General features: G+C 50.1%; 1 protein-coding gene and 1 long non-coding RNA gene across 4 annotated transcripts in view; both read left to right on the forward strand.

Annotated features, from left to right (window-relative positions):
- The window catches only part of cdh4 (cadherin 4, type 1, R-cadherin (retinal)), a 126,300-nt gene extending 103,695 nt beyond the window's left edge, over positions 1–22,605 (forward strand). For 2 of the 3 annotated variants that reach the window (XM_029826483.1, XM_029826485.1), the window contains 11 exons: positions 758–902; positions 6,048–6,220; positions 11,111–11,248; positions 13,894–14,079; positions 14,168–14,421; positions 16,444–16,595; positions 18,856–19,092; positions 19,739–19,972; positions 20,139–20,278; positions 20,617–20,781; positions 21,097–22,605. In XM_029826483.1, the coding sequence (XP_029682343.1) occupies positions 758–902; positions 6,048–6,220; positions 11,111–11,248; positions 13,894–14,079; positions 14,168–14,421; positions 16,444–16,595; positions 18,856–19,092; positions 19,739–19,972; positions 20,139–20,278; positions 20,617–20,781; positions 21,097–21,303 (2,031 nt within the window). In that variant the 3' untranslated portion in view covers positions 21,304–22,605. The remainder of the gene's footprint in view (positions 1–757; positions 903–6,047; positions 6,221–11,110; positions 11,249–13,893; positions 14,080–14,167; positions 14,422–16,443; positions 16,596–18,855; positions 19,093–19,738; positions 19,973–20,138; positions 20,279–20,616; positions 20,782–21,096) is intronic. The other variant, XM_029826484.1, reaches the window with a different exon arrangement.
- Positions 22,606–24,657: 2,052 nt separating this feature from the next.
- Positions 24,658–25,302, forward strand: LOC115246991 (uncharacterized). The gene is made up of 3 exons (XR_003886089.1): positions 24,658–24,738; positions 24,872–24,909; positions 25,118–25,302. It is a non-coding gene; the product is annotated as an uncharacterized lncRNA (long non-coding RNA).
- The last annotated feature ends 362 nt before the right edge of the window (positions 25,303–25,664 follow it).

Below are 25,664 nucleotides of genomic sequence, written 5' to 3' on the forward strand. Positions count from 1 at the left end.
GCTCCTGTGGAGGATGAGAGTCATGACGAGTGCCGGTGTGGCTTCGGGGGCAATTACAAAGCCTCGCCTTACATTTGATGTCATTAGCGTGGATTGGTGGGGAGTGGCGAGTGTGTAATGGTGGCGGCGCAAATTAAGACATCAGACAGTAGACGATGATTGCTTCTGCCAGTCCTCTGTGTCCCCCCCCCCCTTGCCGCCTCTTTGTGTTTACCTCTCTCATTTGCTCACACTGGGCTCAGTCCCTCTAATTCTCATCCCATTTGCCTTTTTTCCCAGCGTCTTGCTGCATTTTACGCCTTTCTTCCGCTCCCTCCTTTGTTGCACCTGTGAAATCGCAGGAAGGGCCCGGGGGGGGGGGTGTCACAGTAGCCATTTGGTGGTTGAAGCTCCCACGCACATTTTCCAGACCAAAGAGAGGCCGCGTGACCGGGGCCACCTCTCTGATGCTTTTTATCCCCCTTCTCTTCAGGCTTCCTGCTGCACCGTCAACTAAAAAGGTTTTGTTTGTGTATTCCGAACATTTCAGCACCTTTCTGTGTCGCCGCCGTCCTCGCCAAGATCGCGGTGGGTGCTCGTGCCCTGTTGGCAGACGTGACACGGAGCATTTGCCAGTTGAATGAAGTTGCCAATTAACAAAGTTGGAGTTTGTTGGGCTCCAGACAGCCAGCAGGGTTTCCGGCAGCCGTCCGGAGCCTCAATTCATGTAGAAAATCAGCACTGACCCCTGTGACCCCTGTGTTTTCTGCACCCACAGCTGCGAGCTCACGCCGTGGACATGAACGGAAACCAGGTGGAGAATCCCATCGACCTGTACATATATGTGATCGACATGAACGACAATCGGCCCGAGTTCCAGAATCAGGTGTACAACGGCTCCGTGGCCGAAGGCTCCAAACCAGGTAAAAACAAACAATAAATGTCCGTGTTTTTCCAAATGAAAGTGTGATGCTTCTTTTTCGAAGCATCACCGAATGCACATAAGTCTCAGCATTAATTGAGGGAGTCTCACAGAAACACGGCATTAATTCAGGAAGTGTGCATTTTTTTTAAGCACAGTCTCTCAGCTGTAATAACTTTTAATGCAGTAGCCTGGCTGAATAATAGATGAGGATAGAGCAGCGCAAATGTGGCTAAATAACGTCTGCAAATGGCCGAACGCCCCGACAGCAGGCTGTCTGTTGCTAGCATGCTAGCCTGCTTTAATCACAAAGGCGTCTGAGTTGTGTCCAAACCCATCAGCAGTCCTCCAGAGTCCGCCTTTGTCGCTCAGGAGCTGTTATTTTGTGAATTTTTGTCATTTTTTTCCCATTCTAAAGCCTTTTTTTCCCCATTAAGTTGTTCAGATAGTCCTCATTTGAATATGCTTCAGCAGACAAGAGATACAATTATGAAATGTTCTGCAGAGCCTCCAGTTCTCAGAGAAACATAGAAGGGACATTTTTCTGCAGTTATCACCTTAAATTCCTCGCTTCCGTTATTGTTCCGCTGTGAGGATGGAGTTGTGAATTCAACAAATAGCCGCGGAAGCGTGTGCCGTCGGGGACTACATCATGTTCCCGCTTAAGCTTGGTTTGTTTTTCAGAGTCTTCCTCCCTTCTCTGTCCCCACCGGACCTTACAGAAAACCCTAACTTCGATCTTTCTCACGCGTTCTCAAATAAACTCGGACCTGGCGCAGCCGGCCGACATTCCGAGTTGTGGGTTTCGGCCCGGCGCTTGAAGTTTCCCTCTGGTTCAGTCGAGGGTGAGCTCGCCAGTTTCTTTGTTGCAGCATCGGAGGGGGGGGGGGGGGGCGGACGGATCATTATCAGATTCCGTGGAGCATGGAGGGATGTAAACCTTCAGTCAGAATCAGCGGGCTCTGGGTCAGTGCAAAGCCCGGGATGAGAAGGCAAGGCGGGAGGAACTTTCATGTTTCGACTGGAAGAACTCTTGTTCTAACAATCAGGCCCCCAGGACCTGCCTGCGTCTGTCTTTACGGCTTCCAGGCGCCGATCTGCTGCAAAGTTTAATCTCGGGGGGATTTGTAAACAATACACAAACATGTGGTCCGCGCGGCGGGTGTATGGATGTACGATTGAGGAACCGTGGAGCGTGCAAGGAGGAGGAGACGCTGCCGGTTACTCCTCATTGGAGCATGAGTCTACATACAGAGCTCCTAATTAGCAAGGGCAGATTTCGGAAAAGCTACTTTCTCTATTTTTTTTTCCTCCCCTCGTTGATATTCTCGGCTTGGTTTGAAATGAACAGGCGATGACAACGTAAAACTTTGACTCAGAAACACTGTAATTAACAGGAAATATAGTAAATTGCACAATCCACAGGAAGGCTTTCAGCCTTTTGTTTTGCGGCATGCAAAAACGGAGAAAACGCTTCTTTTGTGTAAAGTGCTGCTCGCTTTTTTGTTTTTTGTCTTCGGCGGTTCAATCATCAGACTCTGAATTGAGTTTAATTAGAAAAACAGGCTTGAAAGCTCAGCTTGCCTAATTGGCTGTTTAGCAAAGAAATCAAGAAAGACGGGAATCTAATCTTCTGTGTAGGTTCAAAGAGATTTCTTTATACACTTCTGGCCACATTTATGCCTTTTTCCCTCCCCTGTAGCACCAACGCTGGGCCAGAACCCAAATGAGAAGCTGTTTAGTAAAGAAGGGGATGTTTTTATCAGCGGAGTTCCAACATTCCCAATGACAGAGCCCACAGCGGAATATACATCTGAAGCAATGCAATTTATCGACATCAAATTAAAATCAATTTTAGTCCCGTGTTCTGACCCGGTGCAGCACTTTCATTTTTCTTCAAGCATAACTTAAGTTAGACAGACACTATATCTTAATAATTAGCGACGGAAGCATGAAACAAACAGGTTTTCAAGGTTGGCGGAGAGAAGGAACGTCGAAAATGGTATCATCGATCCATCTGTTCACCGCCGCATCCCAGCGGACATCTGCCCGGAATAGAAGCTGACCAACAAAGAAGAATAACACGGTCGGCAGAAGCCTCGGAAGACGGGAGCTGAAGCTCTCGGCAAAGGAAGGATGAAATCGTCAGTAGGATCTCGCTGTTTCATTTATGGCGGCACGTGTCCGCTCCGATGATAACGTGCCGCAGCGCTTCCTGTGTACCTTTCCTCTCAAATGGCGTGCTAAATGAACTGCAGATGTGAACGCAGCTGTACGAATCCCACATCCGGACACCTAAATATCACCGATTCTGTCTGGAAGCCGTCGCTACCAACAGCCTCGCTCATCTGTCTGCCACTGGGCCCGTCGCACCACATCCAGCAAGCCTGCGACTAATTTCATTAGCGAGGGTAATCATTTGTGACAAAACACTACGTGACACTCTCCTTAATGGAAAATAAATGGAGGTAACTCAGGAATAAAGGGCGGTTTATCCGGGGAATCTTGATAATTCCTAAAAAGGTGGGTGTGACTCTCGGCTCAGCCTCTGCAGCTGCTTCTGTCCCATCTCTGAGGCTGTGAAACAAAATGTCCTGGACTCAAGCGACGAGCCCTCGCCTGACTCCACAGTTCACCTCAGTGTCATGCGGCCCCCCCTTCCCTCCCCGGAGCGAAAGGCCAGTCGCTTCCTTTCGGAAATGAGCATAGGAGATGAAACCCAGCAGCGGAGCATCTTCTCGCACACTCGGTTTGTCCTCCCCCAGGAGGGAGCGTGGGCTGCGTCGCGCCGCTCCGCTCCGCTAACTCTCCCAGCTTTGCTCCACACTCCAGTCGCCCATCGGCGTTCTGTCCATTAGTGTTAACAAAGTCCTCTTTATTTCATTCTGCATGTTCGGCTCACCGCGTCAAATTTAATATTTCCGAATCAGCTCAACACAAAATAAAAAGTGATATTCACATCAAACCATATATATAACTCGCATGTTGCTTAGTAACCGCATTGGGCCCGATGAGCGTGCTGTCATCACAAGGTGAGATTAGTTAAGGTGGGAGCTGCACTCTTGTCATCTCCTTTGTATTAAAGGTCTTTGAATACCCACAACAGGCTCCATTTAAGGCTGCGCAGGAAATGACTTGACAGGTTGTCTCCTCCACCGCTGCTGTCTTCATTGCTCCACCAAAAAGTGGAATGTTCTGTGTCTTGGAATGTTCTGTTCTTCTGGATGGCTGACAGCGGGGATGACATTACCTTAACCTATGCGTACTGATCTTATGTTCATGCTGTCATTTTAACCTTTATAGATACAAGAACAATGGAAACAGCCGTTTTATTCCCCATAGACTCTCCTCTGTACGCACTTTGGCTCAGTCATTACACACAATAAAGCTTGCTAGCTACCTCCATGCTAGCTAGCACCATGCTCGTGGTGGAGAAAATCCCGGAGTCATGCCGACTCATTCCAAATTCAATCAGGTGGTCATCAGCCATCGTATCCATAGCTTTGAATTGCTCAAGGCTGCTTTTAAAAGGGTTAAAGTCCTTGTTATAGAATCAGCAGATGGCGCCCCCCAGAGACCAATCAGGGGAATACACTATCATCCCAAAACATGGGGTTGGAGAACTGTGTGAACACAAATAATCATCTTTTTTATTTATAACTGCACACACACACCTCATTTTCACACTTCACCTTGTTTCTCTGCTTTCCAGTCTCTCCTTCCCGTCACTACGTCGTTTCCTTCGTCTTGCTGCTTCCTACATCTGTCTCTTTTTCTTGCTCACCATCCCACTAATTGGTGTGGGGGGGTCGGCTGTGGCTCACTAATGTCAAGGCTGCGGATCGGCTTCGCCGGCAAATCACGTGAGCGGAGCAGCCAACGGCATCAGCCCCCCTGCCGCAACCACCTTTACAGCTCCAGCGGTTTTGGTGGGAAAAGCAATTAGGATTTGGAATTAATCTTCAAATTAAAGAGGAATTTAAAAAAAGGCTCAGGGATTAACCCTTTCAGGTGCAGAACCCCCTTCCCCATCCCCGGATGTAAAATCACCGCATCACTGAATCCTCTGCGCTGATAGATGAGGAGGATTTCTCCGTCTGGGGTTGGTTCTGCAGCGGCTAATACGTTTAGCTGCTCAGAGGAGTGGCAGCAGACCCTCGCGGGGGAACCAGCCCCCCTGCTTTGTACAAGTCATCCGGGAGTTTTGGAATCAAACGCTCTCTTTCTTTTACTCTCCTCGGCACTCGTTTTGCCGCTTTGATATGATAATTGCAGCTCTGCCGCCTGCCCAGCGTGGCACTCACCACCCTCCAGGTGCCAGCCGAGGTAACCGGAGAGCTAATGGATTGGTTTTGGAGCCACTTCCGGGACAATGGTTAAGAGTTAAACGAACACGAAACACAAGCGCTCTAATTTCTCTTTCTGTCAAGTGTTATTCTTGCCTTTCTTCTGGCACTCCTCCGTTCGGCTGGTGCAAGCTAACGGGCCCGTTTCGCGCGTGCAGCCTGATGGGAAGTGACACTTCCACAGAACCTTGGGAGAGTCGAGGGATGAGCTCTTTTCTCTCTGACACAAAGTGCCCCTAATTGCCTCGCTGCCTTTGTCAGCAATCCGCTGACAAACTCATGCAAATCAATTAATTGTGGCCAGGGCGGATGCAGGGACGCGGGCCCCCTCACCCCGCTACGTGCACATGCATACAGATGCGCACGGCAGATAAACAGCTTTTTCACACACTCACACACACACAGGTTTTCCACACCATCGGCTATGTGCTGTCGGCCTTAAATGACAGTGTTTATCTGGGATTCTAAGACAAATAGGCAGAGAGCAGCGGAGCATTATGGGCAGCCGCGGCGCCACTGAAGGCTGTAATAATGGATGGTGGAAAAGGCAGAAGATCCAGCGCCGCTCATTACTAAATGGACTCTTGCAGGGGTGGAAGCTCTGCCCTTCTGGCTCGTTAAATGACAGAGCAGCGCCGTGTGAAAGAGCAGCAGATCTGCCGGTCTTGCAGTCAAAATGGTGCCACGTGTCCGGAGAATGGGGACGTAGAAGGAGCACATGTCCATCCTTCCCTCATTAGTTTTCTTCCCATTTCCGCCTTGTTCTCCTCGTCCCCGGCTAATGAACGCTCTCTCTACAGGCTCATCGGTGATGCAGGTGACGGCCACCGACTCAGACGACTCCACCACCGCCAACGGCATGGTCCGGTACCGCATCCTGTCGCAGACGCCCCACAGCCCCATCCCCAACATGTTCACCATCAACAGCGAGACCGGGGACATCGTTACGGTGGCTGCCGGCCTGGACAGAGAGGTCAGTGGTCCGAACTGGTGTGTGGGTCAGAGGTGAGGGTGGACGGATGGAAGGGAAGGACGGCTCAGTGGTCACGTGTCAAAGGCTGCTGGTTTCTCATTAAAACACGAAGGTCTTCAAGGCAGCGGCAGTAAAGGTTTTGGAAGAAAACGCAGAGATTTCAAACACAATAAACGGGGTTTAGAAGGATGGAGCTCTCGAAAGTTCAATATTTAGGTGACATGAAACCCACGTTCCTGTAAATATCAGATGAGTGATGTCACTAACAGTTGAAAATCGACCCGAGTGACCTCAAACCAAGCAAAGCTAAAGCTGCTGAATACCCGCGGCCCTTCATTAACGCCGGGCGCTCCCTGGCGTTCTCCGCTCCGACGACAACATTCCAGTTGACGTATTTGTGTTTTCGCCGCGTGAGGCTGCAAATACAGAAATGACCAGATCTGAGAAGCACAGCGGATCCAACGGCGCCTCTTCGCTGATGAGGTCGCGGGGGGATTTCACGTTTTGACCGTTTGTTTGTCAACGCAACACACTTCTGCCGCGGCGTCCGTCTTCTTCTGTTAATGAGGGAGGTCACATGGAGTTGCCTCCTGTTTATCCCGAGGTGCATCAGATGACCGTGGGCGGCAGCTTTTAATGGCCATTGTTCATCACGACGCCCCCCCCCTTACACACACACACACACATGCTTTGCTGTATTTGTCAGGACTTTCATAGACAGAATCCATTACCCAGTTCCATACCCTGACCAGAACTGACCCCCGAACCCCAGCCTGGACCCAGTTCTAACCCCTTCAAACTACTGCATGTCGCCCCTAAAATGGTGGGAGGTTGTGAGGGAGCAGCAAAAATGGCCTCACGTCTCAAAAATGGCCTTTGCTGGTAGAATGTGGATTTTGCTACTGGTTATGTGGGCAGTACGAGGGCACGTGTGCACGGAAATATACCTCGATGTTCACTGTGTCTCCCTTTAAAATATTACAACCAATGATTAAATTACACACACATCACCATTATGGGGATAATCTCATCGCCATAACTCAAATGGCTGATTTTACAACCGACACTGAAACACATCATAACATTAATACTCCCTCTGGTCCCTGCAGACCATAATTCAATCAGGCACGTCTTAAAAACAGCAAATTGAGGGAGCAAATTTAGGCGGACTGATAAAAATAAAATTGGATCTAATTTTACAGGGGAGCGATACAAACGAGTGCCGTCGGCCGAGCTGGGCCGCGTCCCTGTTACCGGCGTTGACCCGGGCGCCGGCTGACGCGTGAGGGAAGGCTCATTAATCCGGACGCGTCGAGCCGGGCTCTGTCCTACCTGCTTCCCATCCTCCCGCTAAAACTGGGACACACCTGGGACTCAACCCACCTGCTGTCAGGGTCAGCGGCGCGAAACGTGGCCAGCATACACACACACACACACACACACACACACACACACACACACACACACACACACACACACACACCCTCGCCGCTGTTGTCAGAAGTGCCTTATACAGAGAGCTAATACCCAACACATCCGGCTGGATTCCTGCAGCCGCACAGATGCACCCTCACTATGGGCGGTGAATAAATGTTTCCGCGGCACATTGGCGCTCTCTCCGCCTCCTCTCGCTCCTCTTTCTCTCACACTTCAGTTAATCCTCTTTTACCACGATGGCGCCTAATTAGAATATCCATGTGCTAATTAAGGGGTGAAGCAGGTTCGCTCTCGTTGAGGAGGCCAGGGGGGACGCGGAGGCTAGCATCGAATGGCTTACCTCTGACACCGCTGAATACCATTGATTCCCCCTCGCTCGCTCGCTCGCTCGCTGCTGGCAGCCCCGTGTCGAACAGCCTAAATGCTCCACCTTTCAGATGAATGCTGTCGGTTATTGAGCGAGAGGAGGCGCCAGTTACCCTCGCGTTCATCACGTTCTCCTTTAAATAGCTTATAATCCTCTTCCGTCATCTGGGCGCTTGTTCTGAGCTGCAGAATTCCGCATTCAGGGATGTGAGGGGCCATATTGTGGCGCGGTGAATGTCGGATGATGATGTCCGTCCAGTTGAGGAGTAAGGGAACCGGCGAGGGGCGCCGGTGCCAGGGCTGGCGCGGGACTCCTCCGATTGTACCCTTTCAATGTGGCTCAGGTTCCGCTGGCAGCTGCAGCTGCCGTCCGCTGCGGCGTTCCAGCCCGTCTCGGTTCTGTATAAACCTTGATTGGAACGGCCTGCTGTGGCGAAGCCTCGTGTCAGGCGCTCCAAAACACGGACGCCAGCTCGGAGCTGGATTATTTTACTGACAATTAGAATCCTGTGAGTGCATCCCTGAGCAGCAGCAATGCTGCTGTAGATCCACATTTCTACCGAGTTTGTGCATAATGAGTCCTTTTATGGTACTTAGGCGTCTTAAATTAGATGCAATTTATGCCGTTTCAGAAATCTACCTGTACCGAGTGTGTGTGCCTGCGAGTGGGAGGTCTGAATTGAAAAAAAGACACATTTTGTGTGGAGGACCTGCATGGTGAAGCTTATTTTGGGTGCTAAGAGATGTTTCACCTCTTCCAAAAGCTTCAGTTTAGTTGGGATGACACCACAGAGATGTTTTCCACCCACCAGGTCAGATAAGTGGAGGTCTAATTGGAAGGGAATTCATGACCGCACTGGAAGTGGCTCGTCGTTGATGAGCGTTCCCATTTTAAACCTGCTTCTTCCCGTTTGACTCAAAGGCCATTAATGTCTGGAAGCAGCATCTTCTGTTCCACACAGATGAACTTATCGCATACATACGCGAGGAGATGCGCAGATGAATAATGCAAATGCCCATTTGTGCTTCGTTTTTGATTGGGACTAACAAATTCTTAAAGGTTTGCTGCTCTACAGTGGCGGGATAATGGCGGCCGGGTGGACCTGCTCCGCTCTTTAGGGATCCAAAGTGATTTGATTATGCGTAGCAGGATTTCTTCAGCGGACGGTGCTGCAGACACGCAGCTGCATAATTCCAGCCCCTGCAGGATTTATTTCTATTTGTTTTGCAAAAGAGTTTTCTGTTCAGCTTTCTTGTGGGCGGGTGAGGGGGGACCGGGAGGGGGGGGGGGGGGGGGGGGGGGGTGCCTGTGAGACGTGTGCCGTCTGCAACTGCACCCTCCTCTCAGGTGTAATTAGTGTAATTCAGACATCAGATCGCCTCAATCTGCTTCTTGCTAATAAGATCTTTTTGGTGATGATCCCCAACAAACACCAAGAGTTCCTTGTTTTTTTTTACTTCCCTGCACCTGTCCTGTTGGCCTAAAGCCGTTTTCCTGTTTTATTATTCTGCTAACTGGATAGTAAACCATCTAATTTGGCCTCGACGGAAAGGGGTTTTATTGCTGGCAGCGCTCGGCGGACAGGTGTTCCTGTGGCCCACGATGGTGTTCAGACTCTACAGATGAAGTCAGCCTGGACGCTGCACACTTGTGAGGAGTGTTACTGTTGGACTGAGAGATTTTCTGTTGAACACATCTATAGAACTCATTAGAGAGCCTGTTACTCAATTGGTTGGACAGGAAAATCTCTCTCTCTCCCTCTCTCTCTCTCCCTCTCTCTCTCTCTCTCCCTCTCTCTCTCCCTCTCTCTCTCCCTCTCTCTCCGTCTCTCCCTCTCTCTCTCTCCCTCTCTCTCCGTGCATGCACGTGCCTGAGTGTCACACCTATTCCCAAAACCCACTGAAGTCTAAACGCTATGTATGTGTTCACTGGGAGGGTTATCAACTCACTTCCGCCCTTGGATGAGTGACGCGGCTCTGCAGGACGCATCAGCCACACCTCCCACTGTGTGACAGCGCCACCTGCTGGATGAGCTCCAGTCAGTTCACCTGCCCAGAGACGGCAGGAAAAGGGGCATTACTCAACGCTGCATGTGATTGGGTGTTTCTTCAGCCATCTGGGGCTATTCCTGGATTGATGTATGTGACTGGAACTAAATGAGTCTGCAGAGGAACACATTTATTGGAGGGTCTATTTACTAAAGCGCTCTATGAGGGGAGATAATTATTGATATTTCATTATGAGTCTAATAAAGGGCAGGCAGCATCGAGTTTTCATTAATAGGGCTGGTTTGGTGCAGATTAACACATCTGCACACTTGATAATGGCTGCTGAATGAGTCCAGCCGGGTGTCTTAAATGGCCTCGCTAGTCCGACTGATCAAACAATCAACTGCATCCTTCACAGCTGACGGGCGAGCAGGGAGAGATATGAAAATGTGCCAGAGAGGCTTCGGTTGGGGGGGGGGCAGACATAGAGTGAGAGTTTTAGAGAGCAGACAGGCATAGATCACCGCAGCCGATGCGCGATGAGCTAGAAAGAGATCAAAAAAGCAAAGAATTCAAGTTAACGATCACAGCGGATGAGAGGCGCAGCGCAGAGAGATGAAGAGCAGCACTCCTCGGCCGACCGTACACCCCCACGGCTCATATTCTTTTGGGCTTGCTTGTTTTGACTGACACCAGTTCTCAGAAAGCACAACCGCCGTTAAAGTTAGCAAACAGCAGCCACTGTGCCAACCACTGAAGCAGCCAGTGCAGTCAGCCGGGCCCGGGCTTGATGTCCGGCAGCTCACCCCCTCGCACCCAGAAACGAGTGAACTCTGGGCCAAGTGATTAAGAAGAAGCATAAACCACAAAGCAGATTAGCTCCAACACGGAGAGAGCGATCTTTGCAGTGGAGCGTCTGGGGACGGGTTGAACTTTCAGCACCACGGACAGCGGCGGAGCCCCAGGAGCGCCGCGTTCTAATGCTAGCGTAGCATTTAGCGCGAGAGGAAAATAGCATGTTGTTAATAGTGTGTGATTTCTGTACCAAGAGTTATTGTGTGTACATTTTTCTAATCCATGATGTCATTCTGGTTCCAGAAAGTGTCCCAGTACACGATCATCGTCCAGGCCACGGACATGGAGGGCAACCTCAACTTCGGTCTGTCCAACACAGCCACCGCCCTCATTAGCATCAACGACATCAACGACAATCCTCCAGAACTGACCGTCAGAACGGTGAGCGGAATCAATCACTGACTGTCTCCCTTTGTTTTCTGCCAGAAAATATCACGTCAAAGAAGACAATTATTTCCTTGGACATTAACATAGTTTACACAGCCGGTGTCCCCCCTCGTATTAACCTCGATAATTATGATTCACTTCTTTTTGCGGCTCATTTGATGAAGAGCATCACTCTGCTCATTCCATTTATCACCTCAGTTTCAAAATTACAACAATCCTGCAACAATAGCACTAGCAAAGCGCTCATAGAATCCAGAGTGGACAGAAGATGAAGAGTACTGGAGCTGGACAAAAACAATGTGCCCATAAAAGCTGATGTTTGGATGGAGACCAGCCCCCCACCCCTCGCTTGTCAGCTGGTTCCTCCTGAGGCGTTTGGCTGCGGTTCCAAATACCTCCACACCTGACGGCAGCAGCTGCCACCCCTCGTTGTGGCAGTATAAACGGAGAAAGTTGCGTGTTTGTGCTGGTTAAATGAGGCTGTTACCATGGCAACGACGGCTGATCATAATGGACTTTTAGGCTTCTCATCTTCTACAGTCGCAGCTTGAGGTAAATGTTTGGGTTTTTGGGATTCCCATGAGAGACAGAGGCCGTCTGCCACGGAGCCCAGAGGTTCCGCACCACTGCCTCACGTGCCCAGAACCCACTCTCCCCGGCCGGGACGGCAGCGCCGCGCGCCAGGCAGTTCCAGCCGCACGGCCTGATAAGAGCCCCCCCAGCTGTCAGGGGCAGAACCCGGAGAACAAGTGGGGGTCGTCCTGTCCTCTGTTAGCAGGACTGGATCTGTCAGCGCTCATCAGGGAGCGGCTCCGGGGCCAGAGTCCTCCCAGTCGCCCCCCGAAGAAGCACAGAGGCATTCCGAAACATATGTTCATCTCCGGAAACGTGCACAAGGACGTGCACGGAGGAAGAAAATGTCTGTTGTCTCTTCAGGGTCTCATTAGCTCCCTTTCAACCCTTTTCGCTAGTTCAGTGCACATTTGCCTGCGCTTGTAAAAGTGTAATTCCCATAATTTGAGGTGTGACTTTGAGATCATTTCTGTCATTCGCTCTTTTTCTCTGAATGTCCCCCCCCCCCCCCCCCCCCCCACGTGCGACTACTTGACTCGGAGAGTTGTTACTGCACGCCACCGGAATAAGCAGATTTTTCTCCTTCCTTCTTTCTGTGGGAGGGGGGCAGAGAACAGACACGGATGCTAACACTGAATGTGCCCCCCATCCCTGTTGAACATCTCAGAGGTTGTTTGTGCCTTTGCTATGTTGTAATGTACTGATTAGGCCGGGGTGGGGGGTGGGGGGGGGGCAATGATTTCAACATGCCTAAAACGAGGCATGTGACCGGTAGTTTCACATTCTAGACTTTTAACCTTCAACCTTTTAACCGACATACTTCAGAATGATTGAGGATTTTTTTTTCCAGCTCTAACAAACAAAACTAAATAAACAGGCTATTTTTTTAACGTGTTCGGCCCAAAGCTGAAGTCACACGGGACCAAATTGTATCGGTTTTCAACAGTTGGTTCAAATAGCTTCGAGCTCAACAGTAGCGAGTCCTGAAATCCACATCTTTTGTCCCGAGTTTGGCTAAATTATGTATTAAACTCCAGACAGGCCAAAGAGAGCCATGACACATATGGACCGGAATTCTATCTTTTTTAATTATTATATGCATTTTTGTGCTGTACTGAAGGAGTCCCATTGTGCTGCCACATAATACGTTCAAATGTTGCCTCCCCTGCTCATTTCCTCTCCTTTGTACCAAGCAAATCCTTCTGAAACTGTGTCTCTGGTGGCTTATCAGCAGCTCCACATTGCCTCTAGAGAGAGGGGCCATTTTGGAAACGGCCTCCCCAACAGTCGCAGGCATTTGTCTGCCTTCGAGGGAGCGTGTCCTGTTTCCCCACTGACGGCTTCGGCCAAGCGAAGTTTGGCGCAACAGCTCGGGGCGGAAATGAAACGGAGAAGCCCACGCAGAAAATACAGGGGGGGGGGGGGGGGGGGCTTATTTAATTTGTTCTGAGCTTACGAGAGGAGGCGAGGAGAGAAGGATAGGGAGGATAAAGTTATTGATGTGAACAGCAGCTGGCGGATGCGCCACATAAACAAGTCAATGCTCCAGCGGAGGAAAGCCAGACATGGTTCAGCTGCGTATTGGAGATCTCGTCCCAGCACGACCGTCGGGAGCAGAGCGGCATCACTGGGGGGGCTTTAAACTCTCTCTTCCGTTCAGACTGCAGTGATACGGAGACCATTAGCCACAGATTATTCCAGTATCGCTTTAATTACAGCGCTAATCTCACGGCCTGGGTGTGGTTTGTGCTCCGAACCTCCGTTAAATGTGTAAACACCTAACTGAACGCATCCGTTAATTCAAATAATGAGTTTTATATGAGCTGGTGCTGGAGGGAGGGGGGGTTGGAAGATGTCGTGATTCTGTTGCTGCCACCTCTGAAGAAATATTTCTCAGCTTGCCTCTCTTTGCCATTCATTTCCGGCGTAACGGCGCTCCGCGTCTTTGTTTTCATTCGGGAGATTATGGGGAATGCTAAGTGGACGACGGCGGCGCCGGGGCGAGGACGTCATAAGTCCTCCCCAGATTTTCACCACCGTCTGCTCTTCCCTCTCCCGCTCTACAGTTTTCAGGGGAGGTCCCGGAGAACAAGGTCAACGTGGTGGTCACGAACCTGACAGTGGTGGACAGGGACCAGCCCCACAGTCCCAACTGGAACGCCGTCTACCGCATCGTCAGCGGAGATCCCACCGGACACTTCACCATCCGCACCAACCCCATCACCAACGAGGGCATGCTGACAGTGGTCAAGGTGAGAGATCGACTGGACGAGGCCTCTGTGGTCGCCAACCCTCCCCCCTCCTCACTGACCTGTATCTGCCCCACCGGGTTTCCTCCAGCCAGTCGACTTTGAGATGAACCGCGCCTTCATGCTGACGGTGGTGGTCTCCAACCAGGCCCACCTGGCCAGCGGCATCCAGTCCTCGCTCCAGTCCACCGCAGGTGTCACCATATCCGTCCAGGACGTGAACGAGCCGCCCGTCTTCCCCGTCAACCCCAAAGTGATCCGCTTTGAGGAGGGCGTGCCGGCGGGGACCACTCTGACTGTGTTCGCTGCTCAGGACCCCGACCACTTCATCCACCAGATAGTCAGGTACACCTCAGGCATCGGCTCGGACCCCCCCAGTTAACCCAGCAAAGCTCAGCGCTACTAGAACTTTTGGCAGTTTGTTGTCTTCAAACCATTTTGGTGTCCAAATGAGCCAGAGATTCTCCTCTGTACACAACTTCCCTTCTATCCTCATCCACATTTGTTTCCCATGTGTGTCTCTACGGGCCTTTTGTGTTGTGTTGTGCATGTTTTCTCAAAACCGTCGCCGTCAGTTTTTTCACTCCGAAAAGATGTCTCCGTAGTAACCGCATCCGCTCCACATTCCTGACCAATCACGCAGCAGTTGTTGGACACCAGACGAGACAAATGACGCGTCGAGGACATGCTCAGGAAAAAATAAATAAATAAACAACAACATGGAGCAGAGAGAAGCCGACAGGAATGTGTCAACGTTCGTCACGTCGCGGTGGCGACGACAACGGCTGGGATGTGGTTGCCTGTCAGATTTCTTCGTTTTGCCAATGTAATCAAATCAAACCGATGCTGATTTAGACGCCACTTTCCTCAGTGTGACACACGACACTGCACAGGAACAACAAAAAGCTTTAAAAACAACCCAAACTTTACTGAAAATGTAGCACAGATTGAGTAGTTAACCGTGTTTTCCAATGCTGTCAAGCTCCGCTTGTCTGTTTCCTTTTTAGAAACGGGAACATTTTCGATCTCAGAGTTTGTGTGTCTTCCGTGACATTCTGGTCTGACGTCCTCACCTACGTCCCAGTCTCCGGTCGCGCCCCCCCCCCCCCGTTGCTAGGTGACTGGGCGTGATGAGGTCATCCAATAATGAGTTGGACATCAACTGTCTCCCCTCCTCGGCTCGCGCCGGCCTTCTCCTCTTCCTCCTCATTGATCTCCTCCTCCCTCCTTCCTAACAGGGACCCTCAGTGGCCGCTGTCATCGACCCTTTGTGATACAAACTCCCACGTGGCCGCCGTGTTCCGCCGTGTTCCGCCGTGTTCCGCCGCGCCGACGAGGGAGATTGATTTTTCTTAATGTCAGTGAGATGGCCTCTTCTCACCGAGGGGCACAGTGCAAATGTTACCGAAATTGTTGGCGATGGCAGACGTGGGAGATGTACTCGTACATACACTGCAGAGTCGGGGCTGTGCTCACGTCTCGGGTTTTGTCTCCTAAAAAGGCACGCCATGCGAACCGCCAATCCTCCGAACCTCGCTGCTTCCGTGCCTGTCACGTTTCCCCCCCCCCCCATTGATGGGACGTCAGAGCTGTCTCCGCAGGAGCCAGCAGATGCTGGGATGCTGCTCAGACGGTCTCGCGGCTGCCGCTGGTGTATTCTCTGAGCGTGACCTCACGCGAAGCATCGCTAAAGCGCGCGCATTAATGCTCCAGGGCCGAGACGAGCGCTCACAAACAGTGAGCCACGGTGGGAAACATTAGAGGGGAGGGGAGGGAAGAGGATTTTCAGGGAAATCAATGTGAGGTTGATGACTTTTACATGCTAATTTTCCTGTTGTTACAGGAAATGGAATTCCAAAAAGAAGTCAGGATGAAAGCAGCTGAGATGGGAAACAGCCGTTTCCACTGTAGAAGCTGTAACGTCCATTAGCTAATACGATGTTAACCATTACAGCAACATGTAAAACAACTGATGCCGAATTAACTCAGTTTAGCCTTAGCTAGCTTGATCGAATTGTTGCCCAGACTGTTGAAATCCTGATTTCGATTAATGACGGAGAATCTCTGGTAGAATCCCTTGTAGTGGGCCTCAAACCTCTGTCACCATGGTGACAGACAAACCGTTGACCTCTCAACACGATAAATTAGGAATCATTATGGACTTCATTGTGCAGCTGTCACTTTTCCGCATTAATAGCCGCTACGTGGGTTGTGGTGTAAACAGCACATCTTGGTTTCACGAGTTACCGAACATATGCGCTTCCGACACTAATGCGATATTTATAATCCGACATTTTGAAGGATTTGCTTATTGGGAATTATCGTGGATTTTCTTCTTCATTATTCGATTCATCCCTCTCCCTGCAGATACTCCAAGCTGTCAGACCCAGCTAACTGGCTCAAGATCAACAGAACCAACGGTCAGATCACCACCATGGCCCTGCTGGATCGAGAGTCCATCTTCGTCAAAAACAACGTGTACGAGGCCACGTTCCTAGCTTTCGACAATGGTAAGTCTGGTAAGTCAGGCTGATACAGTCCGTGCTGAGCCGTGTTAGAGCAACACCTGATGAGCAGTTCCTGTTTCAATCGCTCCTATATGTGCAGGAACGGCGGAGTCGATGCAGCGTTTCCCTCCTCTCGCCTCATTTTTCCATCTTTGAGCTCATGGAGCTCCAGCTAATGGCAATGTTTGATATCACACGTTGGCAGGGAGTTCCAGCAGCCGAAGTCGGGCAGCTCTTCAGACGCCTTTTGTCCTTACTGTGTGTAGCTTATTCCGACGCAACAGCGTTTATCTTTGCAGACTCTGGGGCTTTGGGAAAAATACAGAGAACCTCTGCTTCTTGTGGTTTACAGTAGCTGCACAGAAACAAAGAATATATTAGACTGTTGAGAGAGAGAGAGTCAGGAATTCAGATCAAACTCCCCAAACGAGGCAGCCCTGATTAAAACAAAGGAGCCCAAATGCTTTTGTCAAGCCTCCCGTTCCTTGTTTTACTGTTCAGAAGCATATTTTCAGCACGTGTTGGGGTAATACGGGACAATTTGCCAGGCAGGTTGTCTCATTTCTGCCAAACTCCGATTTAAAAAATAAAATAAAACAAAAAGGGAAGGGAAGCTAACACAAATCAATATGACTTCACAAATAGATTTTTTTGTCGTATTCATGAAAATCTCTTGCGAGCTGTTGAAAGATCACATATCTGACCTTTTTTTCTGCAACGACCTTCTCACCAGATAACCCAGTAAGTGGATGAATTGTGTATGGATGGTGTATTGTGCATAAACTATGCTGTGTATAAATACCCCGACCTTCTTCTGAAGAGGAGATCAGTGACCCAAGGTCTTCACACAAGCTCTCAGCTGCTGCAGCCGTGCACAGAGCCAAAGCCCAAAACACTGCAAATAGAGACGCTTACTGTCTGTCTTGGTAGGAGGCATTCAGGTGTCTCCTACTCTGGTGGGAAATGAGGAAACAGTTGCCCCGAAGCACACAAAACTAAGCCCAGCGTCTTGACTGACTATTGATCATAAAGCCTGGCGTCAACAAGGGGATAAATTCCACTTTTGATTGAAATTCTTCTCGAGCAAGGCACAAGAGGCAGCGCAGGACGCAGTCAATCATGACTGACAAGATGGCCGATGGGCCCTGGGATCTGGGAAACAGGCTTTCAGATACTGTAGCTGACGCGCAGACTTATTATCAGACACGGGGGGGGGGTTACTGTAGTGAGGTCTATCTGTTCGGTACTGCATGAGGGACTTGGCTCAGTGTGTTGACAGGCTGTGTGCCGGGGGGTTGTCAGCCAAGTATCAAGGCTACGATAAATCACTGCGGCCTGTTCAGTAGAGCAGCGCGCGTATTCGTTTGTAGAAGAAACCCACGATATTATCACAACTCGCGTGGCGGAGGGTTGACTGCCGTTGCGTGACGTAGCCTTCAGTCCTTTCTCAACTAGGGATGCAACTCCCAAATTTTGCAGAACGATGTTCTGAATAAACACGACTAGCTAAAAAGCTAACTACGATAGCGTGACTTGTAGCATCATCCTCTAAACCCCGAACAAGCTTCCATATTGGACCAAAAGAAACACATTTACGTCGAATATGTTGTTGGTTTAACATCTCATGAAGAAATGGTAATGCAGAGATATAGATAGAGCGAGATCTGCTCCAGGAGTGAGACAGCAGCGCTGCTGGGGTCAAAAGTGCACGAGGATTGTGACGCGACAGATTTTCCCGCTCTCCTTTTAATCAAGAGGCGTCGCAGAGCATCAAATCTGTGTATCCCCTCACTCACTCGCCTTTGTTTTGGTCCGACAGTTGTGAGAAAGCCTGAATAAGTTATGATGAGATTATGTTGCCGGATATAGTGAGAATTTAGCCTTTGAGTCGTTTCCCAGGGGGCTTTGCAGAGCACAGACAACACTAATCTTCATGTGAGTGTTTCCCCGTTCAGCCTTTTTCAGAAGGCAACCCGTTCGGAGCACAAAGGCTCTAAAACGTGCGACTCTCCGTTTTCTCCTCCATTGTTTTGCGTCTCTGCGTTAAATCGGGATTTGTCAAAATTAAATTTTTCCCCCATTTGCGTCCTTTTCTTGCTTTTTTCGAGGGGTCTCCCGGGACAGCACGAGGATTGTGTTGCCGTCTACTCACTTTTGTTGCTCCATCTCAACTCATTCCATCCCCTACACCCCCCCCCCCCCCCCCCGCCTTTGGTCGCCACCATCACGCCGTCTCCGGCTCTGATCCTGGTCTCCCATCTTTCTCCTCCAGGGTCGCCTCCAGCGAGCGGAACAGGAACGCTCCAGATCTACCTGATCGACGTGAACGACAACGCGCCGGTGCTGATCCCCCGTGAGGCTCAGGTGTGCGACCGCGCGCGTCCCAACTCCAGGATCAACATCACCGCGGCAGATGCGGACGCCGACCCCAACGTCGGGCCGTTCGTCTTCGAGCTGCCATCTTTCCCCGCCAGCGTCCGACGCAACTGGACCATTTCGAGACTTAACGGTAAAAAGAACGCCGCAAATATCGGAGCGCTCTTTCTGATGAGTAACACCAAACAGGTACTTAGCGGTAATCCATCAGCGTTCCGAAAAACTCCTGCTGAATTAAAGCGTCGAACTAACAGATGGGACGCGAAAACCCTCAACGGAACAAATGACAACATCAATCAGCGCGTCCGCGATGGCCGCGAGCTGTGAGAGATGTCCAAGTTTAACAAAACGTCTCATGAAGCTCACAGTGAGAGGAGCCGGCGCCTTCCAGTGTTGACACACGATCTATCGCTCGTGACAAATGAGGTCCATTCATCTCTCTGTCCCCCGAGCAGCCGACCTGGTACCTAATCCACCCAGATGGATGTACGGCAGCAGTTGTCTCTGGGACACATCTGATCACATAACTGGCTTCTTTTCCACTGAGCCTCCTGTCCTAGCTTGACTGAGTGATGGATTTATTAGCGCTTTTAGGGTTTGGGGCTTCTTTTCTTAACTTTCCCAGATGTGCACCGTCATGTCAGGATGAGTTTTATGCACTTTGTTTCGGCTCAACTTTCATTGCTGACCCATAATACCCTGAAGACAGTAATAGTCGCACTACTGTGGCGTATTAATTCCTTTTTCCCAACCCTTCGTGTGTTTCCGTGCGCGCGTAGGCGACTACGCGCAGCTGAAACTTAGGATCTCCTACCTGGAGGCAAGCGTGTACGAGATCCCCGTCATCGTGTCTGATTCCGGAAACCCTCCTCTGTCCAACCGCTCCACCATCAGAGTCAAGGTTTGTCCCTGCGACGACAACGGGGACTGCAGCGCCACCGGAGCCGTGGCGGCCGCCGGCCTCGGCACCGGCGCCATAATCGCGATCCTCATCAGCATCATCATACTGCTCAGTGAGTACCGGGGACTCAATATTTAACTCAGTTAAGGTCACAGAAGAGAATGAATGTCCATGTCGGGGCGTCCTGTGCATCGCACGCAGGGAGGACGACTGTCCAACTGATGGACGCGGTGACATTTAATGCTTCTGCTACGTTGACCTCGGTTGTGTGTGCACAGGCATGGTCCTGCTGTTCGTGGTGTGGATGAAGCGGCGGGAGAAGGAGCGGCAGGCCAAGCCGCTGCTGATCGACCCCGAGGACGACGTTAGGGACAACATCCTGAAGTACGATGAGGAGGGAGGCGGAGAGGAGGACCAGGTAGGGCCAAGGTGGAAGACAGCGCTTCAGAGTCCCAAATCCTCTCAAGTACAACAAATAAGACATAAAGAAGTCACATTTCTTCATACGTCTATCGGTGCTGATTACATTTTAGGCTTTTTGGTTTGTGTAAAACCTGAGAGATTAAAGGAGAGGAGAGAAATATCAGCCGAGAGTGTGAGGATTTGTAAAAGTGAACTACACTATATGACCACTCAGAGGTCTGAGTGACCCCCCCACACCTCCCTCGCGGTGTGGCAGCTTTGCCAGATTAGCTTGATTTGTGGACTTTCTGACCCAGTGGTCACTGAGATGTTTCTCTGGGGGTCTCCGTCCAGGACTACGACCTGAGTCAGCTGCAGCAGCCTGAGTCTTTGGATCACATCATCAATAAGCCGGCTGGAGTGCGCAGAGTGGACGAAAGACCCGCGATCGCCGAGTCCCAGTACCCCGTCAGATCCAGTCTGCCCCACCCTGGAGATATAGGAGACTTCATCAATGACGTAAGTGTGTCGGTCTTATCAGAGATGTGAGCTTGCAGTGCATGGAGCACATTTGGGATTTACTTATGAAAAAGACAGTTGTTTGTTGCTGGGCAGATTAATACCAGATTAGAAGAATGTCTGATCACCTGTCATGATCAGGATGGAATGTTTATACCATTATTTTTGGGTGAAAAACATATTTTATAAGGTGCAAATTTTCCACCAACAGAATTGGAATTGGAAGAAATTCTTTCGCCTGTGGAAGTTTGTGCTTTTTTATTACGCTCCTGTCAAAATGGTGGCTTATTCCGGGTCCAACCTTCCGTCCTTCAGGGTCTGAGAGCAGCGGATAACGACCCCACGGCCCCTCCCTACGACTCCCTGCTGGTGTTCGACTACGAGGGCACCGGCTCGACAGCCGGCTCCGTCAGCTCGCTCAACTCCATCAGCTCGGGCGACCAGGACTACGACTACCTCAACGACTGGGGCCCCCGCTTCAAGAAGCTGGCCGACCTGTACGGTGGAGGGGACGATGACTGAGAGCGGAGATAGGGAGGGGGAGGACGGAGGGCTGTGAAAGAGGTTTGGGGGCAGCATGGACGGTATCAAAAACCACCGATTGGGGGGGTTTGGTGGGGTCGGATGGACACGAGGCAGGTTCCATGTTGGACGTATGAGACGCAGACTCCTAACATTTGCTCACAGTGACCAAGCCTGCAAATATCCACTGCAATGCAACTGTATTCTGGCTTTATATTTTTAAGTGGCGAGTTTGTAGTGTGAACTTTTATTTCCCTTTTCCTTCATTTGGTTGTTCTCTCACCGTGCTGGATCCGGAGCTCTCTGGGAGCGAATCACGGCGGCCTCGAGAGGCGCACGCAGTGCATTTGTGCTTTAATCGATCGGTAAATCAGGACCATCTCTTGCTTTAGTCTCATAACGAGGAGAATGTTTTTTTGGGGGGGAGGGGTGGTGGTGGGTGGGAGACGCTGATCTCTGACTCTCTGTTTCACTCTGTCAACTTGAATTTCCTTAGAAGAAGCACTGTCATTTTATAAAAGTGCCTTTCGTGGTGTGTTTTTGTATCAGACTCCTGCTATCTCAGGATCGGTTGCCATTCGTGGAGGCACGTCTCTCTCGCCAGACCCTGCCCCTCAGCTGTGCTCTGCCCACCACCCCCCACCCACACACACACACACACACACACACACACACACACACACCACTTACTATGGTACGGACGAAACAACCCCAGCAGCCAATCACAGTAGGGAAGGACACAATCTAAGAGTCGGGTGGGGCAGATCGGACATCACGACCAAGACGAAGCCAATCAGAGTCATTGTGGGGGAAGCCCCGCCTCTTCTCCCCAACCTTCACCTGTCAACACACTGACTATTTAGGACCGTTTTTATACACGTGGGGGTTTTCTATTTCCTGGAGAATGCCTGCCTTTCCTCCGTGGACTGACTTTAGGAGTCTTTGTGTTGACATGCTTGCCCGCCCTCTGTGGTCGCGTGTCGCTGTCTCCACCATGTAAAGCTTACGTAGGCACGATCCTGCCAATCAGACGGACGAAGGAAGTGGGACTGGGGGTCAAAGGCATTTGACCTGTCCTTTTTTCAATTTCATTAATTTATTCATTTTTTTGTCGCCTTGAACATTCCTGTTTTTATAGGCCAACAAAACTATTAAAAGGTGCATGATGATTTTTTTTTAATGTTTTACTCAAAGCACTTGTTACTACGTGGTGAGAATGTGAAAATAGTCAGCAGAAATTACAGTATATGGATATACTCTGTATATACAAAGTCACTGAAAAAATAAAACTACTGTAAGACACCTATTTTTGAAGTATTGATGACATAAAGGTTGCTGCTCTTTCTCCCATCCCTCAAGATAACAGTTCTTTTTCTTGTTTGGACATCTTTAGGAGCAAAATTCCATTTTTTTAATGATGCCTGCTTAAACATGATTTGCTCCTCCTCAATCTTGTATTTTCTAAAAAAAAAACAAAAAAAAAAGCCGTATTATGGATCATTTCTATGCGAAACTGAAGCCTTTCAGCTGTTCTCTCTGACAGACTCGTCTGTCCTGGTGGCCACTGGCTCGATCCGGGGCTGCTTCTCAGCCCGGTTCAGCGTCCTAACGTGGGTTTTATTCATAGGTGTGTGCTTTGGAGAAGGTTTAAAAACTGTGCCATCTTTATTGAATGTGTTCCCCTCTGTGTGCCACATCCTCACCTGTTCTATAGTGGTCATTGTCACCCGGAGCTTTAAAATAAAATGGGCCTCTGTCAACTTTAAAATCCTGATTTATTACAGCATTACGGCGCCTCATGTGGGCTCAGAGCGGCCGTATCGATGTGTCTGACGTTTTAAAGTACTGTGTTATTGAAGACGCTGGGTCAGAGAGTGGCGGCCTCTGTCCCTCTCGCCCACACGGATTGACCGGGATAAGGATGATGAATGAAGTAACACAAAAGACTGCGTCTCTTTGCACCAGCAAATGTATCACAGATGTGCTGTGGAAAGTCCTTTTAAATGTACTGTTTTTGAATGTGAGTTTTAATGATTTTGTTTTTTTTACGCCTTTTGCATTCGTGAATTCGACCTTTGACCCCTGTGGTGTGGATACAGAAACATGTCCAGTCCAGCAGCAGAAGAAGGGCAGGGCCCGAGGTCACCCAGTATATTTCCGTCCATTCCCGTGATTTCAATTACTCGGCTGAAAAAGAAAAAAAAACCACTAGGGACTTAGAGGGTCTTAATCCTCTCCCGGCTGTGTGTCTATCAATTAGCCACGCTATTAATCCCAACGGCGTAATCTCATTAGATGGAGCTCCTTTAATGAGACGCCCAGAGAGAGCGAGAGGGGCAGGCGGCAGAGGGAGGAATGAAGATTAGGGGGAACATGCAGGTAGGAAGAGGTGATTAGGAGGTGGGGGGGGTGGTTAGAAAATGGGTTTGGAGGAAAGGTTAAATGTGAGGTGGAGGAACTGAGCGCTCCTCAATCACTTGTTGTCCAAACCGAAATGAAGCGGTGAACCGGCCTGTATGAATGTGCAGCATCCTGGAGTGTAACGATGCTTCACCCTCAGCAGGCTAACGAGAACATCCGCTAATAAAGCTACATTAACCTTTACTGTAACGGCCAGGGCCCCCACGTGTCTGGTTTCATCGCTGAATCACCAAAGCCAGAGAGGCACGTATACAAAAGGTCACCCCGGGCAGCCGGCAGTTAAAAAGATTAACTTGAGAGCGGCGTGTTTGATTGGTTTATCTGTAATGGCTCGGGGCCCCGGCAGCAGATCGGAGGAGTGAAAAGCAGAAGACAAACTCCACTCAGGCCTTTGATAAATGGAGTCTGCAGACTGAGAGCTCTGCTGCTGGCTCCCAGCCAGGGTTTGTGTGTTGTAAATAAAGTTCTCCTCTTCAAACGCGTACCAGCCTGGCAGTTTTCATTTTCCTGTGAAATGGAGTCTCCCGGGCCTGGTGCTGGGAACGGTCCAATGTGGGAAAAGTGCCTCCGGATGTTGGTGATGTTCTGACGGCTGCTGCGTGATCAACTGTTGGTGTCCATGGAAGGTGCCGTCAATCACGGGACGTCTCTGAGCCTCCCGCTATCTGAAGCATCAAAGGATTGGAAGAAGCGGGACGCCGGTGCCACGTGTGGCTGCCAGAATATCTACTACTGAACCGGCAGATGTTCCGGCCACGGATGGCTGGTCCGGTGAAGACGCTGATGTTTTTTGTCGGTCAGGGCCACAGATCCTGTTTCCTGTCACTTGTTGTCTTTTTATGCTTTCATTAAACAGCTGATTAATTACTTGAGCTGATCTTTGTGTCAAAGGTGTGAGGGACCCTCAAGGTGACACGTTGTCCTGCACCACCATTGTGTACTTCCGGTTTTGGCCACTGGAGGTGCTGGAATCCATCCAGGCAGCCACTCGGAGGCGGGAATACACCAGGAGAGGTCAGAGGGCACCAGATGTGTGATTCTTGTGCAGTATCATTTTTGTAAACATTTGTGGTGCCCAGAACTCGTCTTGAGATGAGATTTTTTGCTTTGTTTTAACTCAAATGTCCATGGACGCCTGCCTCTTTAGCTTTATCTTCGTCCCAACATCTGGACAAAGACAGAAAGGTGGGGATTTTTCCTGCTTTTTACTGGCATTTTCTATTAAAATAAAATGTGTACAACCAAATAAGAGTAGGTTTAAAGACCAACAAGGGCTCCAGCACCTCTTTGACCCGGATTATTAACAGGAAGCTTAAATTAAAACCGATTTTTGTCTCATTTTTGACAGTAACACAGCCTGAACTCACCGACTCTCTCCTCTCTGACGCTGAAGGTGCACGTGGACTTCCTCGGCCCGGCTCCGGCTGCAACTTGCAGGCCGACTTCTCTGGGTGATTACATGCTAGAGTGCATTCGGATATTTCAGATTCATCCCCGGGGAGGCGCGGCGGTTCCAATCAACTGGCTGCCATCCTTCACCTTGGCCACAGGTTAACTGCCTTTCCGGGGCCGCACGTCTGAGCGGTAAGAGACGGCTGCTGCACAGCCAACTCACTCTGGTGTCCTTAAGGCTACAATCAGGCTTCCACTCTCATCCACTCCTCCATTTCCTTCTGTCAGCATCACTCCAGGATGATGGGCCACCGCTGCATTAAAAATAACGGATGTGCTGCTCTGCTGTTATTATAAATAAACCTGCTGTAACAGAATTACACTAAGAGTGTGTTGATGATATTCCGGCAGGACTTGTCTGGCCACGCACCCACTGTAAGCTGATTAAACACATTATATACGTTTGACTTATGCACATGAAATCCTCTTTGGATTTAAGAGCTTCATTTGCATATGGTGACATTTGGGTTTAATGGCACCTCAAGGCG

This window comes from Takifugu rubripes, chromosome 19 (genome assembly GCF_901000725.2).
Source record: "Takifugu rubripes chromosome 19, fTakRub1.2, whole genome shotgun sequence".
NCBI classification, from domain to species: Eukaryota; Metazoa; Chordata; class Actinopteri; order Tetraodontiformes; family Tetraodontidae; genus Takifugu; species Takifugu rubripes.